Consider the following 25699-nt stretch of genomic DNA (forward strand, 5'->3'; position numbering starts at 1 on the left):
AGGAAGACCATGTGAAGACACGAGTAAACAATCAACTATTAGCCAAGGAGAGAGGCCTCAGGAGAAATCAACCCTGCTGACTCAAACCTTGATCTTGGACTTCTAGACTCCAGATCTGTGAGAAAACAAGTTTCTGTCGTTTAAGCCACCCAGTGTATGGTACTTTGTTATGGCAGCCCTAGCACACTAATAAGCCTTTCAAATATTTTAAAATACATGCATACGATATACATAAATATGATAGTTGTGGATTGATATAATATGTAAGGATGTAATCTCCCTATTATAGTTATTCCTAAGGGGAAATGATTTTTGATTTGTGTGAGTTTTTAATCCATGAACTCTTCAGAAATCCTTGCCTCAAGTAAAATGTCACTGTCTGAAACCTTGCCCATTTGCTTCTACTGATCATTAATGTAGCAGATCGTATGTTTTTACTCATTTACCCTTGCTCAGCAGAATTTAATGGAATGGCTAAGGGTGTAGACTCTGGAGCCAGATTGCTTGGGCTCATAGCCCACTTCATCACTAACTGTGTAGCTCTGGGCAGTTACTTAAAAAGCCACATTTTCCTCAGATGTCTGTACAGAAACCGTCACAAGAGTACCTATCTTAGAGGGCTCTGTAAGGATTAAAAAAGTTGATAGACTGAAAGTGTGTAGAGTAGTATTGGGAACATAGTAAATGTAATTACGCTGTCCCTAATTCCTCTGCTTGGTTAGGCTCTAGTTATCTCTTTGAGAAAAACTTTTATCCTTCCAGGACCAGAGGAAAATACAACTCTACTTTGAAACTTTAGAGACTCAACCTCCCCTTTCTTCCCATCCTGAAAACTAAATAAACTTGTGCTGTTAAAGATATTGCAAAGAGTTGAGCTTTGGCTTCAAATACAGATTTTTCCACTTACCTATTATGTAATTTCAGACAACTTACTTAATTTCTTTGAATTTCTGTATCAAGTACATTACCCTGACTTAGGAATTCTCAGTGGTTATTTTTCTAATGAATACATATTTCATTTATATGTTTGGGAATGTAGCATCAACTACATAAGATACAGCAGTGTTCCCAAAGGGTGGGACTAATGAAAATACCAAGATAATTTTAGATGACACAGACATGGCATCAAGAATAGCCAATCATACACAAAAAATTCTCCTTTCTTTTTTTCTTTTTAAGATTTTATTTATTTATTTGGGGTAGAGAGAGAACACAAGCCAGGTGCAATAGCAGCAGGAGAAGCAGGCTCCCTGCGGAGCAAGAAGCCCAACAACCTGGGGCTGGATCCCAGGACCCCGGGGATCATGACCTGAGCAGAAGGCAGATGCTTAACTGACTATGCCACCCAGATGCCCCAATAAAATTCTCCTTTCAATTTTATTTCTTTCTTTTTTTTTTTTAAAGATTTTATTTATCTGACAGACAGATCACAAGTAGGCAGAGAGGCAGGCAGAGAGAGAAGGGAGGAAGCAGGAAGCAGGCTCCCTGCTGAGCAGAGAGCCCGATGCGGGGCTCGATCCCATGACGCCGGGATCATGACCTGAGCTGAAGGCAGGGGCCTTAACCCACTGAGCCACCCAGGTGCCCCTCAATTTTATTTCAATACTGCTAATTAGGTCAAGGAGAGAAATCTTTGTTTAGTGCTATGCTTTTAACATTTTTCTCTAATATCTGCTGATCCACATTTGTTTGTTCTTGGTTTTTGCTTCTTCGTTTTGAGAAAGAGCATGCCCACAAGTAAGAGTCACAAGTTAGGGGAGCGGGCCAGGGCCAGAGGGAGACAGAGAATCCTAAGCAGGCTCCAAGCCTGACATCTGACTGGATCACACCACCCCAGATTATGAACCCCACCCCCCACCCCAGTTGCTCAACTGACCCAGCACTCAGGAGTCCTGCTAATCTACATGTTTAACCAAGAGAGATTCAGAGCCTCTACTAGGTAAGATCTTAGCACTGAATCAATTTTTTAAATTAATTACACTTATTTTTACTGTTTTATTTTAATTCATGGCAGGTCACAATGCTTTTTCAGTTTATGATAATGATACAAATTTTTCTTTTAAAGTAAATTAAGTATAAAAGGTGATTTGATTTAAGGAAAAATATTAGGTATGTAATAGCAGTATATATGGTGAAAGCAAGGAGAATTACTGTTAAATTTACTCTCTAACAAAGGTGGTAGCAATTACTGTTGTATCAAGTATTGCTTTGATTTATAGTACTCCAAGAACAAACTAGAACCAATGCAACGGTGAACTCAACGCAGCTGTTGTCTCACTCCTCTGCACCAAACTTCAGATATTCCAGAAAAGCCCAAGAGAGAGAGTGGGAGACAGACACTGAATGTGCTACAGAGGTCTCATGATCTCTTACCATCATCACCCACGTTACTTAGCCAGAGACCTGCCTGCAAGGTCATATTTGTTGAAATCATAACTTGAAAATAATGGGAGGCCTATGGCAGTTCAGGGTGTAACTCTTTTCCACCTTCCGTTCTGGTCCAAATTTTCCTAGGATACATGAATGGAACCAATTTTACCGCCCATTTCCTTACAGATGCACTAAAATATTAGCCATATCAGTAACAGCAGGGGGAGTTTATTTCGACTTTCAAATTTTAAAATATTTGCTATATTATTCTGGTATTTGGTAGGAACCTGAATCACTACATGCTTTCAGACTGCAACTAACACTACAGTAGCGCTCGCCCTCACGTGTCTTCCAAACCGCCTCTCGCGGAAGCGCGCTGACGTCATCCGGTCGTGCGACCTGCAGACGCCGACCAGCGGCGCCGCGTCTCGGGTGTCGCGCTGCCGGAAGCTCTAGTTGGGCCACACCGGCCACAGTACTTTTTCTTCTCCGGCTGCGTAAGGCTGGTTGCGTCTTTTTCGTGGGCTCTTAGCTGCGGGCGTCTTTGCGAAATCGGGGCGCAGGCCATGGCGCCGAACTGTCTCGAGACCTTCTCCTGACGCCTCTGTAGCGCGGGGGGATGTGGGCTCCTCTGGGTCGTGGCAGGTGGCACGGTGGCGCGCTCACGGTGTGGGCCGCCGCAGCTGCACAGCGGGGGCTCCTGGAGCCTCGTCCCACGCCGAGCCGTCAGGCTGCTGCCAAGTCCAGGACTCTCGACCGGCTCTACAGCTCTGCCGACCGCAAGGTGACCGCCATTAGTTTCTGATTAACCGTGTTTTAAAACTCGGGAGGGCGTTCCGTGCAAAAATGCAGGCTGGAAGGGCTTCCTAGACTACGTGTGAATGCGGGTTGAGATCTGTGAGGGCGGTAGAGCTAAGAAGGCGCCTCGCTCTCGGGGTTCTGTATGCCCCACCGCTCACCACTGTGACCTTGGGCAAGTCACTTCTCGAGTTCACTGGTTTGTAATGTCAGTAACTAATTTATTGATTATGCGAGACACTGATGCAGGGGTTTTGCATGCATTTAATTCTCTTAAAAGCCTGCTGAAGAGGCTGGTGTAACTTCCATTTTCCCGCAACTTACTAGCTCTGTGGCCTGGGGAAGCTACTTGAACGTCCTGTAACTTTTCTTCAGTGGTAAATGAATAAGATTAAAGAATGGCTCTTCATGAGGATGGTAACTATGTAAGAATAGGACTTTTTAGTCCAATATTTAGAATGGAAGACGTGCTGGGTATGCTTTAGCTTCTGTTCATTATTTAATTTTAAGTGATCCAAAGCAAACTTGTTTTCTGAGTTTCTGTTCTTGTAGTGGAGAAGGTGAGGAATTCAGCAGCTTTTTAAAAATACACTATTTACTAGAAAAAGATACAGTTTAGGAAGAAAAGTAGAGTAATTGAACATAAGTTATGAGTACCTGGAAAAAAATAAGACTAAAGTATGATAATGCCCTCTTCTAACATGCTTGTGGAATGTAAAATGGATTTATCTTGGAATTCAAAGTTCTTAAAAGTGGTACAGTCCTGTGTATCTTTTTAATTGAATGGCAATTGAAAGAGCAGTGTGGGAAATACACTGGGCAAACAAATCAGGTTTAGATTTTAATCAGAATTTCTTTCAAATATAAGTTGCACTTTCATTGTCTGCTTTGTGTTAGAGCATTTATAAAAAGAAAACGTAAAGCCCCTGAGTATTATGTATTTCATTGTAATTTTAACTTTTTAAAAAATATTTTATCTATTATTTGACAGACACAGTGAGAGGGAACACAAGCTGGGGGAGTGGGAGAGGAAGAAGCCAGCTTCGGCTGAGCAGGGAGCCCAATGCCCAGTGCAGGGGCTGTTCCCAGGACGGCAGGACCCCAGGATCATGACATGACTGGAAAGCAGCCACATAATGACTGAGCCACCCAGAAGCCCCAATAATTTTACTTTTTTAATGCTGATTGTAAGATGCATTTGCTTGGAAAAATAAAATGTTTAGAGTACCCCAAAAGATGGCATATTCTACTTGAATAACCATTTTTAGCAGTTTGCAATGAGTCTACATAAAACATTAAAGAAGATGTATACAACTAAAAATCGGGAGTTACATTTTAAAATATTTTAAAATTTTGAATGATAATAGGTTTTTTTTTCTTTTTTCTTTTTTCTTTTCTTTCTTTTTCTTTTTTTTTTTTTTTTTTTTTGCCGCTGATACCTTCTTGTTTTTCCTCTCTCTTCAAAGAAGTTGCCAAATAACATAATTGTATCTGATTAAACTTTTGAAGGTTCTATTAGGAGCACAGATTTTTAAATAGATTTGACTGCTGACTAAATGTGTGATGAGGGCAAATAATTTCCTTTTTTTCCCCTAAACTTTTCTGTAGCTTTTTTTTTTTTTGCTTCAAGCAGTTTTACTAGACTAGGCGCTCTAAGGCTGTTCAGGAGTTCTAGGTATCTTGTGTTCTTCTTTCATGCAAATAAATTCATTTCCTCATTTGCCCTCTAAGTGGTGGAAATATTTATAAAGGACTCTTCTTTAGCTTGGTTGTCACATTGACTGTGAAACTGATATATTTGATAAGTGCTGTCGTAATCATTTGCTTGTAATTAGAGTTTAGCTATACACCTTTTTATTGTCATAGGAATAATATAAATGTTATAAAATGAAATGGCTTAGACTAAAGGAATTATCTTTGAATTAGTATTCTTTTTTCATATGATGCAAAATGTATACTCATAAATGTTTTATTTTTCTTCCCTTTCTAGGAAAAAATTGACCTGTCTAGATTCTCTGTTGAAAATATTAGAAATTTCAGTATCATTGCACATGTGGATCATGGCAAAAGTACTTTAGCTGACAGGCTCCTGGAACTAACAGGTATTTTCATTTTATGTTATATAGTTAATTGATGGCCATGAGTAATTAATCATCATTTTTACTATGCTTTTTAAAATTTTGGTTTTAATTTTATACACAGTATTGTGTCTTTTTAAAAGCTCATAGAAATATCAGTATTTCTCTTTATAGGCACAATTGATAAAACAAAAAATAATAAGCAGGTTCTTGATAAACTGCAAGTGGAACGAGAAAGAGGAATCACTGTTAAAGCCCAGACAGCATCTCTTTTCTATGATTGTGAAGGAAAGCAGTACCTTTTAAATCTCATTGATACACCAGTAAGTTTAATATTTTGTCTCTCTTGTTAAGTCAGCCTTGTATTAATAGTGAGAACAAATCCTTGTTCAGTTTTTGAACTGAACATTAAACACTTTGCTCTTTGTTTTCTCACTGTTCTTATGTTTGAGTAAATTGTTTCACAAGTAGAGGCTAAAAAAAGAAATGTACTAACTTTTTATCAAGGGGAGTCAGTGGATTTGCCATAATGCCCCTCCCTAAAAATATTACAGCTAACTTTAGAAGTATCAATATTTTTTGTTTTTCAGGGCCATGTTGATTTTAGTTACGAAGTATCCAGGTCACTCTCTGCTTGCCAGGGTGTTTTACTTGTGGTTGATGCAAACGAGGTAGGTACTTTTAATTTTATGTGGTGTGATTCGCTCTAGGTTATTTCAGGATATTTTCCTTAAAATGTATTTTGGAAATAGAATTTTTGTGTTTGAAAATAATAAGATTTATTGTATTATTTAAGCCAAAGCACATGATTTAGTCCTGGTGCTTTGAATTTTATTGCCCTAAAGCAGTCTGTGAAATTGACTAGTTCATATTTTAAACACTTTAAGCTGACCAGATGAATGAAGGGATTATTGAAGTATATTATATTTATATTCATCCTACCCAAATCTCAATTTTTAGCAGTTCTTTATTTGGGGTTTTAATATTAATTTTTAGCAGAACTTGAAAATGAATCTATTTTGGAGGTCATTTTGGGTGATTTTAAGGTAATAATGTTTTAAGTTTGAAGAAATATGTCAGTAACATTACCAGGTTCTTGTTTGGTATAAAGAGAACCATAAAAACATATCCATTGATGATATAAGACCTATTATGTACTATTGAAGTAAGCTTTTGATATAATTCAGTTTCTCACAAACTTTTCATTTAAAACCCAAGGTAATTGTTGTGTTGAGCCTTCCTTGTTCCTGTCAGGGAAAGTTTATGTCTACCTTATACAAATAGTACAGGGTTTTATAAACCACATCATATGACTCTGTCCTTTAGTAGGCTTTCATGACCTTGAGGGTTCATGTTTCACTTTTTTTTGTCTCCAGTAATGTTTCCCAAAATGAAAGGAATTTTCACAAGGAATTATCCAGATTCATGGATAGGACATTTCGGAATTATTCTTGCAATCCAGTTGAAAGAACTAAGGCACAAAGGTTTTATCACTTTCTTAAGATTACAGATCTGGTTAGCTAATGTGCCAGGACTAAAACACAAGTTTTCTGCAACTGATTACAATAGTATTTCTTGTTAGCCATTTTGCCTCTGTGGAAATACTCTATATGTATTCATGGAAGTATAGATACTGTACTTTACTCTGTACCTCTGCTTTTGGTGAAGATGTATGGAATGGCTTAAATTACAAGTTTTGTGATAGATGGTAGAATGGTCATATCAGTATCTTGTGTCTTGATATTTCTAGGGTATTCAAGCGCAAACCGTAGCAAACTTCTTTCTTGCCTTTGAAGCGCAGCTGTCGATAATCCCAGTTATAAACAAGGTAATTCTAGGGGTGGCTGGGTGGTTCAGTGGGTTAAGCCTCTGCCTTCTGCTCGGGTCATGATCCCAGCATCCTGGGATCGAGCCCCACATCGGGCTCCCTGCTCGGCGGGAAGCCTGCTTCTCCCTCCCCCACTCCCCCTGCTTGTATTCCCTCTCTGTGTCTCTCTCTGTCAAATAAATAAATAAAATCTTAAAAAAAAAATTTAAAGAAAAATAAACAAGGTAATTCTAATGAGACAACAATAATGTTTATTATTTTATTTTGTAAAAGTGAATTTGGTGTTTGTAAAGTATACTATTTTTTATATGAGGAATCTTCAATTATATATTAAATGTATTGGTAGGATTTATTTCTTTAAATTGTACGTGATAGAATCGCAACTCGAACTCCTATATCCTTACACGTATTTGAGAAGACAGTCTCCCTGAATTAACATGGAGTGATTGAAGGCTATTTCTTTAGGAAAGAAATACATGCATGGCAGCCAAAAAATTATGTTTATCACACTAAAACATATATTGGAAAAGAAAAAGCACTTAAAATCTTGGGGGAAAACAGTGTAACACATGAAGCATTATAGTTAAGTGCTAAGCTGAGTACTGTTGATAAACTTAGCTTTTATATTTTGAAATTAATAAAGAATCTTAATTTAAAAATCTTCATTGTGGGGCACCTAGGAGTCAGTTAAGTGTCTGATTCTTGATCTCAGCTCAGGTCTTAAATGTAGAGTTAAGAGTTCAAGCCCTGCATTGGGCTTTGCTTGACATGGATCCTACTTTAAAAAACAAACAAGCCAAAAAAAAACTGCATTGCATTCAGTTGAATTTTTTTATAATGGAGTTAAGTTTAAAAGAGGCAGAGTTGCTTATGGTAAGACAGTTTCTTGTCATAAGTTACATCTAACTTGTAAAATCAGTTTACATGGTGTTGGTTGATATATTGTTATTGAACTCTTCTGCCTTGAATTGCCTGCTCCCTAAAATTTTTGCATGTTCTGTTTTGCCTACCCTCTGTTTTTCAGTAGCCATACTTGTTAAAATTATATTGCCTATATCTAGATTATTTTAACACTTTTGAAATGAAAAATAGAGGTATCAGTTATTGTAGGTATGCTTTTGACTGTCTTTGAATGCTATTAATATACATTTTATTTTATTTTTGCTGTGTTAAGACATAATGAATTTTCTTCTTAAGGTAGATCTGAAGAATGCTGATCCTGAAAGGGTTGAAAAGCAAATTGAAAAAGTGTTTGATATTCCAAGTGATGAATGTATTAAGGTAAAATACCCTTTTTCTTGAAGACATACTTTAAAAAATGTTGGATATTGGCCTAAGTGAAATTTCATAGTATTTGATAGCCCATCGGTGTATAAAGTTTGCATAGTTTTACAAAGTTCTTTTTACTGATATTTCATTTGATCTTCACCAAAAATCCTTGTTACATGGTTAGGACAGATAGGAATTATTCTTACAATCCAGTTGAAAGAACTAAGGCACAAAGGTTTTATCACTTTCTTAAGATTACAGATCTAGTTAGCTAATGTGCCAGGACTAAAATGCAAGTCTTGTGCAACTGATTACAGTAGTATTTCTTGTTAGCCATTTTGCCTCTGTGGAAATACTCTCTATATTTATTTATTTAAAGATCTATTTATTTTTATTTTACAGAGAGAGTATGCAAGAGTGGGGGTGGCAGGTGGAGGGAGAGAGAATCCTCAAGTATACTCCCTACTGAGTGCAGAGCCTGACTCAGGGGTCAGGCCCAAGACCTTGAGATCATGACCTAAGCCAAAATCAAGAGTCAGAGGCTTAACTGACTGATCTACCCTGGTGTGTCTGGAAATACTCTCTTTAGAGAACAGATTCAAATTAATTACAAGGCATTTGCATTAGTTTTGGAATTGACAAAGCTTTTTTTTATAATAGAACTAGATATAGTAATAATCTCAAACAACAGATTTTATTTATGTCAAAGTTGTTATTACTTTATAATTTTTTTTTAAGATTTTCTTTATTTATTCATGACAGACAGAAGGAGGCCGAGGCAGAAGCAGGCTCCCTGCTGAGCAGAGAGCCCAATGTGGGACTAGGGGACTAGGATCCCAGGACCCTGGGATCATGACCTGGGCCGAAGGCAGATGCTTAACCAACTGAGCCACTCAGGCACCCAAAGTTGATATTACTTTAAATTTGAATTTTTTTATTTACCTTTCGAATGATGATTAGGTGTTGAATAGCTATGGCCAGACTGTGCTGTGCTGTGTTTTAAGTGTGTCAGTGCAACAGTATAACATTCAGCTTCCACTTCAGTCTCATTTGATTTTTTGAGAAAGCAAGTTTCAGGTGATGAATTGTTTTCTTTTGTTTAACACAGTGGAGGATTACATACAACATGGTATTAACTGAAAAACTATTTTTTTCCCCTTCGAGATAGATATACACATAGAGAATTTAATGGTTTTTATTACAAAGAGGGACGTCATTATAAAGCAGTCCTGGAATTATGGTTTCATAACTTGGGTTATGTTAAAGTATAATGGACTATTCTGATTTTAATACATCTTTACAAAATTTATTCAGATACTTATTTGGAATGTGCCAGCTAGGGGCACAGCAGTGAACAGGCTAGATAAGACTGCTGTATCATTGTGTTATGTTCTCCTTAGGGAGGCCATCATTAAATGAGTAAAGAAAGAAGTAAGCGAATAAGTATAGTAATTATTGAATAAGACAAGAAAATTGTCAAGGTATTGTCAAGAAAATTCATTTAGCAGATTGTGTTGTTTCAGGTGGAGTATCATACTTAACTATAGAAAGGTAATTTTTTCTCGGAGAGATGCTATGATGCAGAGTAACTTAGGGCATCTCTGATGAACTGAGACTGAAGAAATGAAGAGTTGGGAGAAACTTCCAAGAGGAGGGAAGACCCAGTGTATAGGCTCGGCATGTTTAGCAAGGTTTGGCATGTTTAAGGAACAGAACAGAGGCAAATTAGATGAGATGGCTTTGTAGGGATAGGCAGGAATCAAGTCATGCTGAGACTCTTCTTGTGCTGAGGTTTGAAAATTATTCTATGATAAAGGATTTTAAAGTAGTTGAGGACAATAAACTGATCTGGTTACCTTACAGAGAATTCATTAGAAAAGAAGAAGAAGAGGGGCGGCTGGGTGGCTCAGTGGGTTAAGCCTCTGCCTTCGGCTCAGGTCCTGATCCCAGGGTCCTGGGATCGAGCCCCGCATCGGGCTTTCTGCTCTGCGGAGAGCCTGCTTCCTCCTCTCTCTGCCTGACTCTCTGCCTACTTGTGATCTCTCTGTCAAATAAATAAATAAAATCTTAAAAAAAAAAAAAAAAAGAAAAGAAGAAGAAGAAGTAAGGGGAAACTGGTTTGCAGTAATAGCTAAAGTGCTTATAGAGGTGGCTAAGTATGTGATGTTGATGTCAGAGAATTCGGCAGATTTGATCTATATTTGGAGAGATAGGAGATAGATACTTGGATAGGAGAGATTTGGTGTGGGTTACATGAGAGGAAGTGAAATAAAGGGAAGAATCAGGTAGCTTTGGGTTTAAGCAAGTAGCTGCTACTAGATGTTAATATCCATATGAAGAGGAGTTGGAGAGGAAATGATATAGGAGAAAACAAAAGCTTTGCTTTTGTCTATTAGACATCCAAGGAGAGATAGTGTGTAAATCTGTAATTCAGGCATTCATGGAGTTAATTGCAGTCAGAGATAGATATTTAGGAGTTGTTAACATGTATGTAGTAAACAAATAGGATTTCATAGGGAGAAGTGTAGAGAAAAGATCCTAAGAGCCGAATTACATTATTGTGAATTTGAGGGCATTACAAGTAAGAACTTGAGAAGGATTAGAGTGGAATTCAGAATAAAAAGTATGGAAGGATTGAGTCTCCAGAGAAGGGGGAATAATTCCCAGATTATAATGAGAGACTGCAAAGAGGTTGTGATTATAGATACAGATAGATTTGTATATTTTGGATAAGGGAGTTTGTGATATTTTCTGTTTCCTTAAATTAAATAACAGGCAAAGTCATCAACCAAGAGTGAATTGGCCAGAGGGGAAAATGTGTAGATTGAAAAAGAAGGTAGGGTCAAACACCTTACTGAGTGGTAATGTGAATTTACTACGGGATGCATCTTAGGAAGTTAGGAAGTTTAACTGCATGTTGAGATGTGTGGTCATGAATTCAGAGAAACTTGCCAGACCACTTACTTGATTTTTCTCCAGTGATGTTGAGCCCTTTGTATTATAGGCACAGAAAAGACACTTATTGGGGCACCTGGGTGGCTCAGTCAGTTAAGTGTTTGACTTTGACTCAGGTCATGATCTTGGTGTCTTGGGATCCAGCCCTGTGTTGGGCTCTATGCTCTGCAGGGGGTCTGCTTCTCCCTCTGTCCCCCCTCCTCCCGCTTGTGCTCACTCACTCACTCTTTCTCAAATTAATAAAATCTTAAAAAAAAAAATAGATAAGACACAGTGTTGGAACCAGTCACAGTTGAGTTTTACCAACCTTATGATAGGGAGAGAATAGGTAGTGGTTGAACAGTGATTGTAAATAGTGGACCTTGGAGTCTCAGCTGGGAAAGTAGGGAGCATGGGGCTAATGGATAGTTAAAGAAGATAGTCCATTCAGTGGTTTAGAGATGGGAACTTAAAGGATTGTTGCAAAGAAGGTACTGAAGTCTAGAGCAGTGGTTCTCATTAGTGGGTAGTTTTGCCCTGTAGGAAACATTTGGCAATATCTGGAGATGATTTTTGTTGTCATACGGGGAGTAGGTGCTATGGTCATCTTGTGGGTAGATGACATTCCATAGATTCTGTTAAAAATCCCTTAAAACAGTTATCAGCCCAAACTGTCCTTAGTGCTGATTTGAGAAACTGATCTGGAGAGAGTTTAAAGGTTAAGAGGTGGTATTTAGGAAATGGGTTTTAAAATCAAGATTTCAGAGGTAGTGCAGCTATTAGTTATAACAAAGTTGAGTCATACCTGTGTTTTTTGAGTCTTTAGACTTGCTCTCTCAGTGGGAGAACAATAGTAGTAATATCCCGTGTAACTGCATGTGTGTTATCCACATATATTGTTTATTCTCTTTACACAACAATCTTGAGATTTAGGAAGAATATAAATGATCATTTATTTGATGAGGAACTTGAAGCTCAAATATGTATTGCTCAAGTCATACAGTCCATACAGAGTCATAACTGTTACTCAGATTTTTTTGAACTCTTAAGACCACTGCTCTTTCATTACCATAATCAGAATGTTTTTGTAATTTAATCCAAGAACCATAGACTCACCTAACGGTATTGGAAGGACATTTGTCAGTATAGTATATGCTTTGTGCTTCCTTTTATTACTGTTTTCAAATTCATAACTGTTAGAATTCTTTCTTTTTTCTAATTATAAAGCTCAGTCACCTGGATAGAAAAGTAGTCTTTAAATCCTTATTTTTTTTAATATACTTTTTTTAGATTTCTGCTAAACTTGGAACAAATGTTGAAAGAGTTCTTCAGGCAGTCATTGAAAGAATACCACCGTAAGTATTTTGTTATTTTTGTACTTTTTACTTATCTTTAATAGTACAAAGGCCATCAGTTTGATCTGTAATTTTAGATTAGACTATACTTGTGGTGAGTGATAATACATTATTTTTAGTTGTACATAGAAATCAAGTACAGTATAGAAAAAGAAAGCAAACAAGGGTGATTGAGTTCTCTTCTTAATAATCATTGTAATAGGGACACCTGGATGGCTCAGTGGGTTGAACCTCTGCCTTTGGCTCGGGTCATGGTCTCAGGGTCCTGGGATCGAGCCCCATGTTGGGCTCTCTGATCGGCGGGAGCCTGCTTCCCCCTCTCTCTCTGCCTGCCTCTCTACCTACTTGTGATCTTTCTCTCCATCAAATAAATAAATAAAATCTTTAAAAAAAATCATTGTAATAAAGAGACTTGAATAAATTAGCAGTTATTGTGTTTTAATACTGAATAAATGTATTTCATCAGTTTCATAAATCATCTTAAAACATTTAAACTCAAGGTTGAAATAAAATTAATATAAAAATAGGCATTATACTTTATAGGAAGATATTTTTATTTTGGCTGTCACTTATTAGCCTTTCTTAGGTACTAGAATAAATTAGGCATACTATTATTTAAATAATAGTCATTTTATTGAGTTTAATTTATTATATGTACATTTTCTTTTTACTTATTTTTAATAGTCCTAAAGTGCATCGCAAAAATCCCCTGAAAGCTTTGGTATTTGATTCCACATTTGACCAGTATAGGGGTGTGATAGCCAATGTAGCATTATTTGATGGAGTGGTTTCCAAAGGAGATAAAATTGTATCTGCACATACTAAAAAGACATATGAAGTTAATGAAGTAGGAGTTCTGAATCCGAATGAGCAGCCAACACATAAACTGTAAGTAATCTGCAATAGTAATTAAAATACATTCGTATGTGTTTCAATCTTTGCCTTTCTCAGCTTGGTATGCTTAGGATGATCCCAATTTGATAACTCAGAGAAGAAAAACCCAAACTAATTATTTAATGCACCTAAATATTAAAAGCTCTTGTAAAAGGAATCTTATGTGTGAAGGACAGTATAAATCTGATATATTTTTATTCCTTTTGACTAGTCATAACAAATTTTATGATCTGCTGTATTTGATGAGCCAGTGAAAGAGATGGTTCTGTCACCCATATCCAAATCATACTGGGTATCAATTTTAATATTTAATTTTTTTATAATAAGATTTTTCAACATAAAAGTAGTGAAGAAAATTTGGTAATTTTTTCCTTTTGTATGGAATTCATTGTAAAACTTTGTTTAAAATCCATTGCACATGGGGTTGGTAAGGTAGTGTGTATTAGAAAAACTGAATTCTGAGTTCACTGACAAATACTTGAGTGACTGCTCCATCAGTACTGCAAGGTACTGATGAGATAAATCATCTGGCATATACCTGGAGCATTCTCAGGTCTTTGTTTCCTCATCTGTAAAAATTAAGATAGTGATCATATAGGTCACACTCAATAGTTTAATGTTTGTCTAAAACCAGCACTATTTTGCTCAATAATTTTTTTATTTAATGGAGTCATAAAGTCTATTTTAATTTTACTCAAAAGATTTCTGAAGTCTGTTTCATCATGTAGTGCATACATTGACCATTACTGTATCTTCACCTAAGATTCTGATATCTTATCCTAGACGTAAATTAGTTTGTCATGTAGGAAATTTGCTTCAAAAACAAAACAAAACTAAGCTAAAACTCTGAAATCTTGGGATGTGCTCTTTTCATACAAGAGGAACATCAAATTGGTGTCAGATTTGTTTAGAGTTCACATTTTTCTGCTTGGTTTTAAAAATTTATTTTTAGATCACATTAGTGACACAATTCATTAATAAAATAGTGTTTTACACTTCAAGAAGTTATCTTGTGTTTCTGCACTTAGTTTTACTTTGTTTACATTATATTTTAGAAGCTGTTGTTTAATATGCAGAGGTGGCTAGAGTCATGAGGAAGGCTGTAGACTTGTGTTTCAGAGGTCTTTGATAATGGACTGTAAGGCATGGTATGTTCTTTTGCTGACAGTTTAGTGTTGAGAATTGATACGTAATACTTACTTTGAATTAGATGAGGTTTTCTTTGGAAAATACAATCATTTCCGGGAAGGGTAGAGCTAATTGTGAGTATGCAGTTGAAACATTAAAGCAGTAAATATTTCCGTATAATAATTTTATTTAGATATGCAGGACAGGTGGGCTATCTGATTGCTGGGATGAAAGATGTCACTGAAGCACAAATAGGAGATACATTATATTTACATAAACAACCAGTGGAGCCCTTGCCTGGGTTTAAATCAGCGAAACCAATGGTATTTGCAGGTGAGGAGCCCACAAATGCAAGGATGAGGGCCAATTTATTATGTAAATTGAAATAATTATTAGAAATACTCATTTTAAATAACAGCTATTTCCAGAATATTCTATTTCTTTTAGTTTTTTTGTGTGCTATTTGTGTATCAGTTAATTTCATATGTATAGTGCAACTTAATGTGAGAGATCATGTCCTACATTTTTTTTTATCACTTCTTAGAAAGTATAAGCTCTTAAACGAGCTCTCTGATATATAAAAGAACATAGATTTTCCTTGTTTCGCTAGAGAGTAAATCATTGCATTTGGAATATTTTTCTAGTTAGGATGTTTTCATTACTAATTGTCAGTGGACATTTACTGACTGCCTTTCTATTAGTTGAACTTTAATATTGTACAGTACTAGTGTAGGCATGGCAGAGGATAGTGTTACTTCTCATATGCACGACTTCACAACCTTTTACTACTGTGTGATACTACAGACATTTGGAAAAGGAAGGCTTGATTGAAAGTCATCAAGTTACTCTGTGCTGGGTATCCAGCACTTGCTTTTCTCCCTTTGTTTGTGTCACTGGGAAGTATGAAGTTTGTTTACTCCCACATTAGGCAAAGTCAATCATTTGAGTTTTGGAGGATGTGAGAGATGAGGATGATTAATTTTGATCCTGGAAGCATTGTATATTTAGTTTTAGGCAGATTTTCACATGTGATAATTAGAAATCGTTGTGTCCTCAGGAATGTACCCTATAGACCAATCTGAATATAATAACCTGAAGAGTGCTGTAGAAAAATTGACTATAAATGATTCCAGTGTGACAGTTCATCGGGATAGTAGCCTTGCCTTAGGTGCTGGCTGGAGGTAAGACTCTTTTCCCTGTAGGATCAAATTTCTATTGAAAAGTGAAGTTTAAGTGTTTGATTGGTCCTGAACATTTCATTTCTGAAGATAAGTTCTTACTAGTGTAAAGTGAGACAAAATAAACATCTGCCTATTTCACATTGTATTCATACTCCATGGGTAAGCTTTATAGCAATTTTAAATAGAATTCCAATAGAAATTTTTTTTTGAAATTTTCAATCCTATTTAATGAAGTTTTGGTAGCATTTAATTATGATGTGAATTGCTTGAATGACCTTTTTTTTGGAATGACTTTCGATTCTACCCATCCCCCACAAAATAATATAATATTATTTATACTATAATATATAAATATATAGTATATAAATAATATATGAATAATACGGTATTATAGTATATAATACTATATTCATCAAAGAAGCCAGAGCCCATGAGACATAAACATTTTGGAGTTTGCCTTTTTCTCCCCCAGGTTGGGATTTCTTGGACTTTTGCATATGGAAGTTTTCAACCAGCGACTGGAGCAAGAATATAATGCTTCTGTAATTTTAACAACCCCAACTGTTCCATATAAAGCTGTTCTTTCATCAGCAAAATTGATAAAGGTACTGTTGTGAACCAGCATACAAGGGAAAATTAAATAAGTGTGTGTATATATATGCAGAATGCAGGAGAAACTTTTTAGTACACCATTACCTGACTAGCTTTTACATGAAACATTTCTTGATTAGTAGCATTAAAAATTGAATTATTTTATGACTAATGATGGAGAAGCCACTTGAGAACTAATTTATGCAGTATTTTTCTTAACCTGATAGAAATCTATATATTGTTGATACTATCCTGTTACTGAGAGTAAAACGTAGAATCAGTATTTATCAGTCTAAATCCAGTACAGAAATTAAGAACATAATTTGGTCATAAGTAATTTATCTTAATGAAAGGTGAAGTATTCATGGCTACCTGGCTAAAGGAAATTTTAGATTTCAAGGTAGTGATAGAGACAGTATTGTATTTTATCTGAATGGCAGTCTCTTCATTTTAAACAAATTTTAACTTTGGTATTTGTAAATATTTTCCAACAAAATGAACTTAGGAAACTAATGATAATGCCTTATAAGGGCAGAATAAAATGTACTTTTACATCATATTTTTTCTAAGTGGTACATAAGATGTGCTTAGTGGATGTCAATGAACAGGATACATTACTTACTAAAAATTGTTATTAAGGGGTTATGGTTGGGTGGTTTTTAAAATACAAAGCATGTTAGGGGCACCTGGGTGGCTCAGTGGGTTAAAGCCTCTGCCTTCAGCTCAGGTCATGATCCCAGGGTTCTGGGATCGAGCCCTGCATAGGGCTCTCTGCTCAGCAGGGAGCCTGTTTCCTTCTCTCTCTTTGCCTGCCTCTCTGCCTACTTGTGATCTCTGTCTGTCAAATAAATAAATAAAATCTTTAAAAAAAAATAAAATACAAAGCCTGTTAACATAATAGTTTAACCTTTAGGAATTCTTTTGATTTTATTAATTCAGCAAATGCAATTATAATAAATTCTAACATTTATTATAAATTAAAAGATTTTAAAGCGTGGTAATTAAGACTTATTTTTAGCTGTTGGTGATTTTTCTTATTTTTAGGAATACAGAGAGAAGGAAATTACAATCATCAATCCTGCACAATTCCCTGATAAATCAAAAGTAACAGAATATTTGGAGCCAGTTGTTTTGGGTACAATTATCACACCAGATGAATACACTGGAAAAGTAATGATGCTTTGCCAGGTATAAGTGTAATACAGTATAATAGAAAAGTAAATTTTAGTCCTCTCTAACTGTGGTTTCCCACTCAGGTTTTGAAAGATTTCTCTCTGTAGAGCACATTGAATTTGTAAGAAATTTTCATAAAGATCTACATCTACATGAATATATATATATATATATATATAATATACATATGTATGTATGTATGTATATGAGAGAGATACTTCTAAAATAATTTTGATTTTAAATGAGAAAAATAGAACCAGAATTTTGGTCATCTGTGTTAATTTACTGATTTGATATGTTAGCCCAAAGGAAAGAAATTTGATGCTTATACTGACTAGCTCAAAGAATAATTTCTTTTAGCCTCTATAGTACTTGAAAGTGAGGATAGTTTGAAAGATTACTGTAATACTTGACACTTTTGACTAAAGGGTGGGTATTCCCTATTTTGCCTTAGTTTTTGCCACAATGTAATAAATGACTTAATCCATAAATCATAGTCATCAAAAAAACCATTTGAAGTACTCTGACATATATTGGAAAGAACTCTCAAATGATTACTAGTGGACTTGAATTTTAATTCTGTAATCACAAACTTTCAAAACTTGGGTCAGTTGCTTAATTTCTTGGGACTTAAGTTTATTTGTAAACCAAGAAATCAGAACTTTGATGTTATCTGTGGTTAATTTGGTTTATCACTAATTACTATATAATTTTAAAAAGATAAAATTGTTAGATAAAGACAAAGGATTAAAAGCTTTGGTAATAAATACAATTGAAATATGAAATAGTTGTCTCTGTATTAAAATTGTTATTTGCAAGTTTTTGGTAGACCATTAAATATTCCTTCATTTTGTCCACTGTTTATTAGGATTTGTAAGGAAATTTTTAGGTTGGTAATTGACATCTTTCTATAGTCATTGTAAATCATTTCATCAATAGGTTATCATTAAACACTTTTTTTTTCTTTTTTAGGCTCGAAGAGCAGTTCAGAAGAATATGATGTATATTGATCAAAATAGAGTTATGCTTAAATATCTCTTCCCTTTGAATGAAATTGTGGTGGATTTTTATGATTCTTTGAAATCCCTGTCTTCTGGATATGCTAGGTAAAAATTTAATTCAGATACCTGGATAATTCTTTTGAAATATTGACCAACATAAGTATAGAAAGGCTTAAAGCAACCTTAAAAGTGTTAGTACTCCTAATTTGCTTATGGAAGAATGAGTTCCTTTAGTTCATAAAATTTTTAGCCTTCTTCTAATAAAAAAATTATCGTGTCCTCTTCATGAAAGAGTATACTCCTCTGTCCATTAAAAATTATATGTAATTTCAAGAAGCTACTGTGATCTTCGTGGCACATTTGTATGGTGACACATTGGATTTGTGTGTTATATAATCCTAGGAGCACCTGTATGTATTTGGAAAACAGAACTACATATTTAGTCTGTAAAAAATTCTACATGTGTCCCCATATCTGTGAACACTTTAATAACTTGGTCTTCTCCAGAATACGTGGTCCACATTATGAAAACCATTGTCTAATCCCCAGGAGTGTATGGAGGGTCAGCCTGATACAAGTGAAGGAAGATTTAATACTAAGTAACAAAGAACCCCGTCATAGCATTTTGGGAGTATTTTATGTTGGGGTAAATAACTCTAGATGCCCTTAATACCCTAAAATCTTATGTTATTGGATATTGGATATATATTGGAATGTTAAAGAAAATACAAAATACACTGGGAAAGTAGGGAAAATGAACATTCACATCTGTAAAATAACACGTGCACCTACATGCATGTGCCGGCATATTTAATACTAACATTCAAAGAAAGATTCGTGTTCAAAGAACATGCTACAGTGATCTGGAAATTTAGCTTTATGAAATGAGTGTTAGAATGAAAGAGTTATCATAATTGATTCAATGAAGTGTTCTTTGTGGGTTTTTTTTGTATGGAGAAACTATTTTTTCTATCTTTTCAGCCAGTTTTTTTCTTATGTGTCTTCTTTCAGACAAGAACATAAGCAAATAAGTGGCAGTGGGATTTAAAGTAGAATGAATTGAGGCAGCATGTCGTTAAAACAGTTATTGTGGGGCGCCTGGGTGGCTCAGTCAGTTAGGCATCTGCCTTCAACTCAGGTCATGATCACAGGGTCCTGAGATTGAGCCCCGAGTCAGGCTCCTTGCTTAAGCGGGAAGCCTACTTCTCCCTCTGTTTCTGGCTGCTGCTCTCCCCCTGCTTGTGCTCTCTCTCTCTGACAAATAAATGAATAAAATCTTTAAACAAACAAACAAAAATAAATAAAAATTATTGTGGTTAAAAGAATAGTTACTAAGCTGAGTGTTTATAAACATTTTTAACGAAGTCTATCAATTGTAGTTTGCATTTAGATACCCCTTTATGAGTTATGGTCTTAAAATCTTTTAGCTTAGAAACTTAAACATACTTCAGATTAATGAAAGAACATATTTAATTTTGAACTATGTGAAAATAAAATAATTCCAGCTTTCAGAATTAAGGTGATTCTTACGTTCAAGATGGATCTTTTTTACATGTAGTCAGTTCCTAAGAATAAAAATGCAGCATAGTCTGTCTAGCCTAGCCATCGGCCTCTCCTGGACTTAGATAAGGAACAATTTCTCTTACACCAGGTGGCAAGTATCTTTGCAGCTGGGTCAGAAGAAGAATTCCTTTGTTATTTGAAGACTAGGGAGGCTGCTTCTCATACTTAACTTGATGCAACTGTTTGTCCTTAAACCCACACGTGGCCTTTTTGAGTCCTAAATGTGTTCCTGCATTCCAGGGTACACTTGAGTGAATAATCTGTGTTTTGAATAGAGGTTAGGTTTCCATTTGGCTGGCTTGGAAACAGAGACGTTTGTTTAATGGTTTCTTTTGGAAAAAAATGAAGAAATTCTAAAATTTTGGAGCATAGAAGATTTTAAAGTTGTAAACAGGTGAAATCTAGGGACTATGTGTAGATTTTATTTTTCTGCATATACCTAAGGTGATATCTTTCATATAGTAAATGCTTAATATTTATTGAAAGGGTTTTAGCAAAACTTTAGGTAATATGATTTTAGAGAGTATTAGTATCAACTTATGACCTTCTTGCTTTAGAAACCAAAAATTAGCATTGAAACTTTAAGCCGAAGAGTAGTGTAAGAAATCCAAAAATCTTATTTATAGTGACTTTTTATCAGTACCGTAGCATGCATTTAACTGGTAATAGAAAGCTAAACAGAAATCCATACTTAATGAATCTTGGAGAATGACCCATTAATATATACTGTTGTCTACAGCCAGCCAGCTCTTGGGAGGAAGCATTGGGAAGAAGGTGACATTTGCTTTCAGTGTCCCATTTTCGTAGACTGGCTTACAAGTTTATTTTCCTTTCCCCTGTGAAGCATGTTTCCCTTGCTTTTGCCTTTCATTTTGTAAATGTAAAAAGATGAGGGAGTTTGTTCCTCATTGTGGTCATGTAGATCCCGTTTATGTAAAATGTACATTTACTGTTTGGATACATCTTTGGGTCAGGTGTAAGAGAATGGGTAGAAAAAATGTTTTGCAAAGAAAAATAATACAGTCTTTTGGGAAGTATGTTTATCTATTACTTGGATGTTCTTTCTTGTTAGTTTTGATTACGAAGATGCGGGCTACCAGACTGCAGAACTTGTAAAAATGGATATTCTACTGAATGGAAATCCTGTAGAGGAGCTGGTAACTATTGTACACAAGTAAGTTGAATAGAAACTAATCATGGAATGCGAAAGTAACCACTTTTGACATGTTTTATTTAATTATGGATTACTTATTTTTATTTGACAGCTATATTTTGAAAACTTACAAGTAATTAAATTTCCTTGTACTGGGGCACCTGGGTGGCTTAGTTGTTAAGCGGCTGCCTTCGGCTCACGTCATGATCCCAGAGTCCTGGGACTGAGCCCCATATTGGGCTCCTTGCTTGGTAGGAAGCCTGCTTCTCCTTTCCCACTCCCTCTGCTTGTGTTCCCTCTCTCGCTGTATCTCTCTTTGTCAAATAAATGAATAAAATCTTAAAAAAAAAAATTTCCTTGTACTAGTTTTTCTTTCCATTCTTTTTCCATACTGTTAAATGTGGAAGAATAGAATTACAATAGCTAAAAAGAAGAGTATCTTGGAAAGAAATATTTCCCTCGCCAGAGTAAAGTAGAAGGAACGGTTTTAAACTTTATGTTAGATTTATAATTGAGAACAAAAAGTTTTTAAGAACAAAAAGTTTTTTATATTCATAGAATTTTATAATGAAAAATGAAGTATCCTACATGTTCAGCAAATCAATAAATAATGGAGCACCTCTTTAAAAATCCTGTTAAGCTATTAAAATTATACTATGAAATAATCTTAAGTGACATAAAAAGGCCTATTAAATGAAAGGGTAGACATATATTCACTATGATTCAAATTATAAAATAGCAAACATATGCAGGAAAATAATGGAAGGATATATGTTTTTAACATAGAAATTCAAAAATGTTTAACACTGGTTTTCTATGGATGAAGGGAATGGCATCAATAATGGTTTTTATGTATGTTTTTCTACATTGCCTGTAATGGTCATAATGTTATTTTTGCAGTCAGAAAAGTCATATGATTCAGAGTGAGATGTTTATGACAGATGAGTTCCATTTGAATCTCCTTAAGAAATCACCTTTACATTGATTATGCATATGGACTAGAAAGGTACTTTAAATATTCACATTTGGGATATGTAAATAGTTGCATTTTCTCTCTCAGAGACAAGGCACACTCTGTTGGCAAAGCCATATGTGAACGTCTTAAGGATTCTCTTCCTAGGCAGCTGTTTGAGATAGCAATTCAGGCTGCTGTTGGAAGTAAAATCATTGCAAGAGAAACGTGAGTTGAAATTCATTTTTGTTCTTGTTTTAGAAATGGTAAATGGTTAGAAATGATAGGACTAGAACTGTATTATGAAATATTGAAAAATTTAACTTCACATTGGCCTAAACTTTGTTCCTACTTGTAGAAACACTAATCTGATTTTTAATTCCACTTAATTGATAATTGTTGATTTACTTAACACCTAGTGATATTATTTATAATAATATAATGGGCATGGGTTTGAGGAATTGCTTTATTTCCACTCATTTTACTGAATGACTACTGAATTTCCTGGGTAAGGTATGGCTTATAAGCTAATAGCAACTGAAACTTTTTAAGAAGTTTTGAGGGGAAAAAAAAGGTTTTGGGGATAGTCTTCCAAAAGACAAAACTAAATTATGATTTTTACTTGACGCATTTAATATCACTTTTCAGAACTAGCCAATTTAGAGATCAGAGAGTTGACAGAGGAATGCTAACATGTTGAGTTTTGCATTGTAGATTGATTATGTGATCTGTAGTAGACATTGAAGATAGACTAATTTATGTAGAAAACTGGTCTTTTTGTATGAGAGATGTGATACACAAATCAGAACACGGAATAAGCTGCTCTACTAGTAACAGTAAGTGCGGGAAGTATTGTGTAACATATTTCCTTGGTTTCTGGAAAATCAGAAGTGTCCCCTAGCTGGAAATTGCCATTCAGTTGTAGTTTAAACCCAAACCTACAGGTATCAGTAGTGGTGAAATTACAGCCAACATTTTACATAGTCATGGGACAAATTTGATGCCTATATTTGCAGTGAATTTCATTTCCTAAGGCAATTTAGTTTTAGTTAATTGTTTTGAATTTCATGAGTACCCAGAGATTAGGCAGAACATAGTTGATAACTAGGGAACATCCTGGAAAGCACAATTTAAAATAGCAAATAATTCCAACATGTGTGTTGAGGTAGAAGATAAACTCAGAGGGGAAAAAAAAAATAGATTTTTATATCTTATAAGAAATACATATAAATGGAACTTTTTAAAATTTCTAAATTTCTTAGAAACACTGTAGAAATAGATTAGTTTGTATCTGTTTGGGTGGGTATATTAAAATTATTTAGTTTGCCCTGAAAAGGCCTTTATAAAAGAAATTTTTTTTTATATTCCTAGTCACTCTTAACCCACATGTGGTAGAGTTCGTAATGTGATAACCATTTTTAAATTTTTTGGAAGTAATAGTAGTAAGAACAGTTTTAGGTTGAGCCAGAAATGATGTTAGGATGTTATACTTACTCTTGAATTTGGCCTAAATCAAGACTACCCACAAGCCCTGATGTTTTTTATTCTTAATAAAATTTATGTTGATGTTCATGTTGAATCCATTTTTTGTTTTATGTCAAATACATAAAAATAGATACAAGAGCATTTGAGCTATTTGTTTATGGCAGTTTTACTTAGGTATGACATGATTATTTAAATCTGCAAAGAGGAGATTGTTTTTGAAAATAAAATTCTTATAAAGAGTATATTGAAATGATACAATTTTTATATAAAATTTCTTCTTTTACAGTGTGAAAGCTTATAGGAAAAACGTTTTGGCAAAATGTGTACGTATTTGCCTGTATTCTACTTTTTATTAATATATCTGTTTTTATGAGTTTAAAGTAAGAGGGGAGATATAAATATATTGGTTTCCATTGTTTTTATAATAACCATTTCATCTCTAGTTTTCTTTTTAAATAGGTAAATCTCAGCTTGACTGTTAATATATTCATTTTGATAACATTCTTATTTTTGCATCTTATTTATAAAAATTTCCCATATATGAAGTACTACCCAGTATTTTTGTAATAGTTATGATCAGGATAACATGTTTTATTGATCTAATTTATAAGGAGAAATTTTGAAGACAATGACTGTGTCTTACCCTGGGAAGAGTATGGCAATTTGAAATCCACCTCTCCTACATTGCTTTGCTGTTTGTGGTCTCCTCTATTAAAATTTCTTAACTCAGTTATGAGAAATAAATGGTTAATGCTTTTTTAAATCCTTACTGTCAGACTGGCACACTTATGCCTGTGTGAATTTATTAGACTACAGCTATATGATCCAGAATTGTAAGACTTGAATCAGTAAGAGGCTTGATAATTATTCTTGACATGCATAACTTAATGTTGGGTTTCCTTGGTGATCTTCATCTCCATCCAAAAAATAAATAAACCCTTTATCATTCTTTGAGAAGATGTTAAATTATGATTTGCTATGAAGGTGATTAGAAAAATAACTTTGCAGATATCTACCTCATGGGTAATAACTATAAGGTTATTATAATTCTGTTGATGTCTATTTGTACTTGTATGATTTTCTATGGAGTGATTTGGACTTCCAATTTTTAAAAATATTTTTCAGTATGGTGGTGATATTACCCGAAAAATGAAACTTTTGAAGAGACAAGCAGAAGGAAAAAAAAAACTGAGGAAAATTGGCAACATTGAAGTTCCAAAAGATGCTTTCATAAAAGTTCTAAGAACACAATGTGATAAGTAATTGGTGGAAAAAAATACAGTGAATTTTCATAAATTAAAACTTGTGTATCTTTTAATTTTTTTCATAATTTATATGTTGATGACAATGAAAATTATAAAATTTGCTGGTTGCCTTCTGGGTTTTAGGTTTAAAGAACCTGTTAGCTCTTCTTTGAAAAGTAAGTAGTGGGTGGGTTAAGAACTTGGATTCTGAAGCCATATTGTCCGGTTTCACATTTCTGTTCCACCACTCACTAGAACAAGGTAAATTATTACTTAACCTCTGTTTACTCTTTGGTGAAGTCAGGATTATGCTGTTATTTACCTCCATAGGTTGTTGTGAAGATTGTATCATATAGTATGTTTAAAATACTCAGTGTATGACACAGTAGTGTTTAGTGAATCTTAACTATTTTGTTTTCATGCACATTTTTTCTTATACTGAACGACCCCATAATTAAGATTCTATCTAATTCAAGTCTGATATTTTCAGAATCACCTAAGTATCAGTTTGTTTAGCTGGATAAATTTAGATTTATAGCAGTCAGTTATTAAACAAAGTCAATAGCATTCTAGCTGAACATGTGCTGTCTAGTTTTTGTTAAAATTTTTATAAATGAAACAGTTTAATACACGTCTAACTTACAATAAGGGTAGGGGCTATTAACATGCATTGGGTGCAAAGCAATAGGTGTTTGGTGTTAG

The 25699-nt window shown here is 34.7% G+C and overlaps 1 protein-coding gene across 1 annotated transcript; it reads left to right on the forward strand.

The window, feature by feature from the left end:
- Positions 1-2793: 2793 nt before the first annotated feature.
- GUF1 (GTP binding elongation factor GUF1) lies at positions 2794-25052 on the forward strand. The gene is made up of 17 exons (XM_080796175.1): positions 2794-3154; positions 5159-5270; positions 5421-5569; positions 5837-5917; positions 6997-7074; positions 8272-8355; positions 12568-12632; positions 13317-13520; positions 14848-14987; positions 15712-15835; positions 16308-16440; positions 17471-17614; positions 18572-18705; positions 21236-21337; positions 22377-22496; positions 24040-24076; positions 24879-25052. The coding sequence occupies exons 1-17, from the start codon at positions 2990-2992 to the stop codon at positions 25014-25016; spliced, it is 2010 nt and encodes a 669-aa protein (XP_080652301.1). The 5' UTR covers positions 2794-2989; the 3' UTR covers positions 25017-25052.
- The last annotated feature ends 647 nt before the right edge of the window (positions 25053-25699 follow it).

The sequence above is a fragment of the Martes martes genome, assembly GCF_963455335.1.
Source record: "Martes martes genome assembly, chromosome: 2".
Taxonomy (NCBI): domain Eukaryota; kingdom Metazoa; phylum Chordata; class Mammalia; order Carnivora; family Mustelidae; genus Martes; species Martes martes.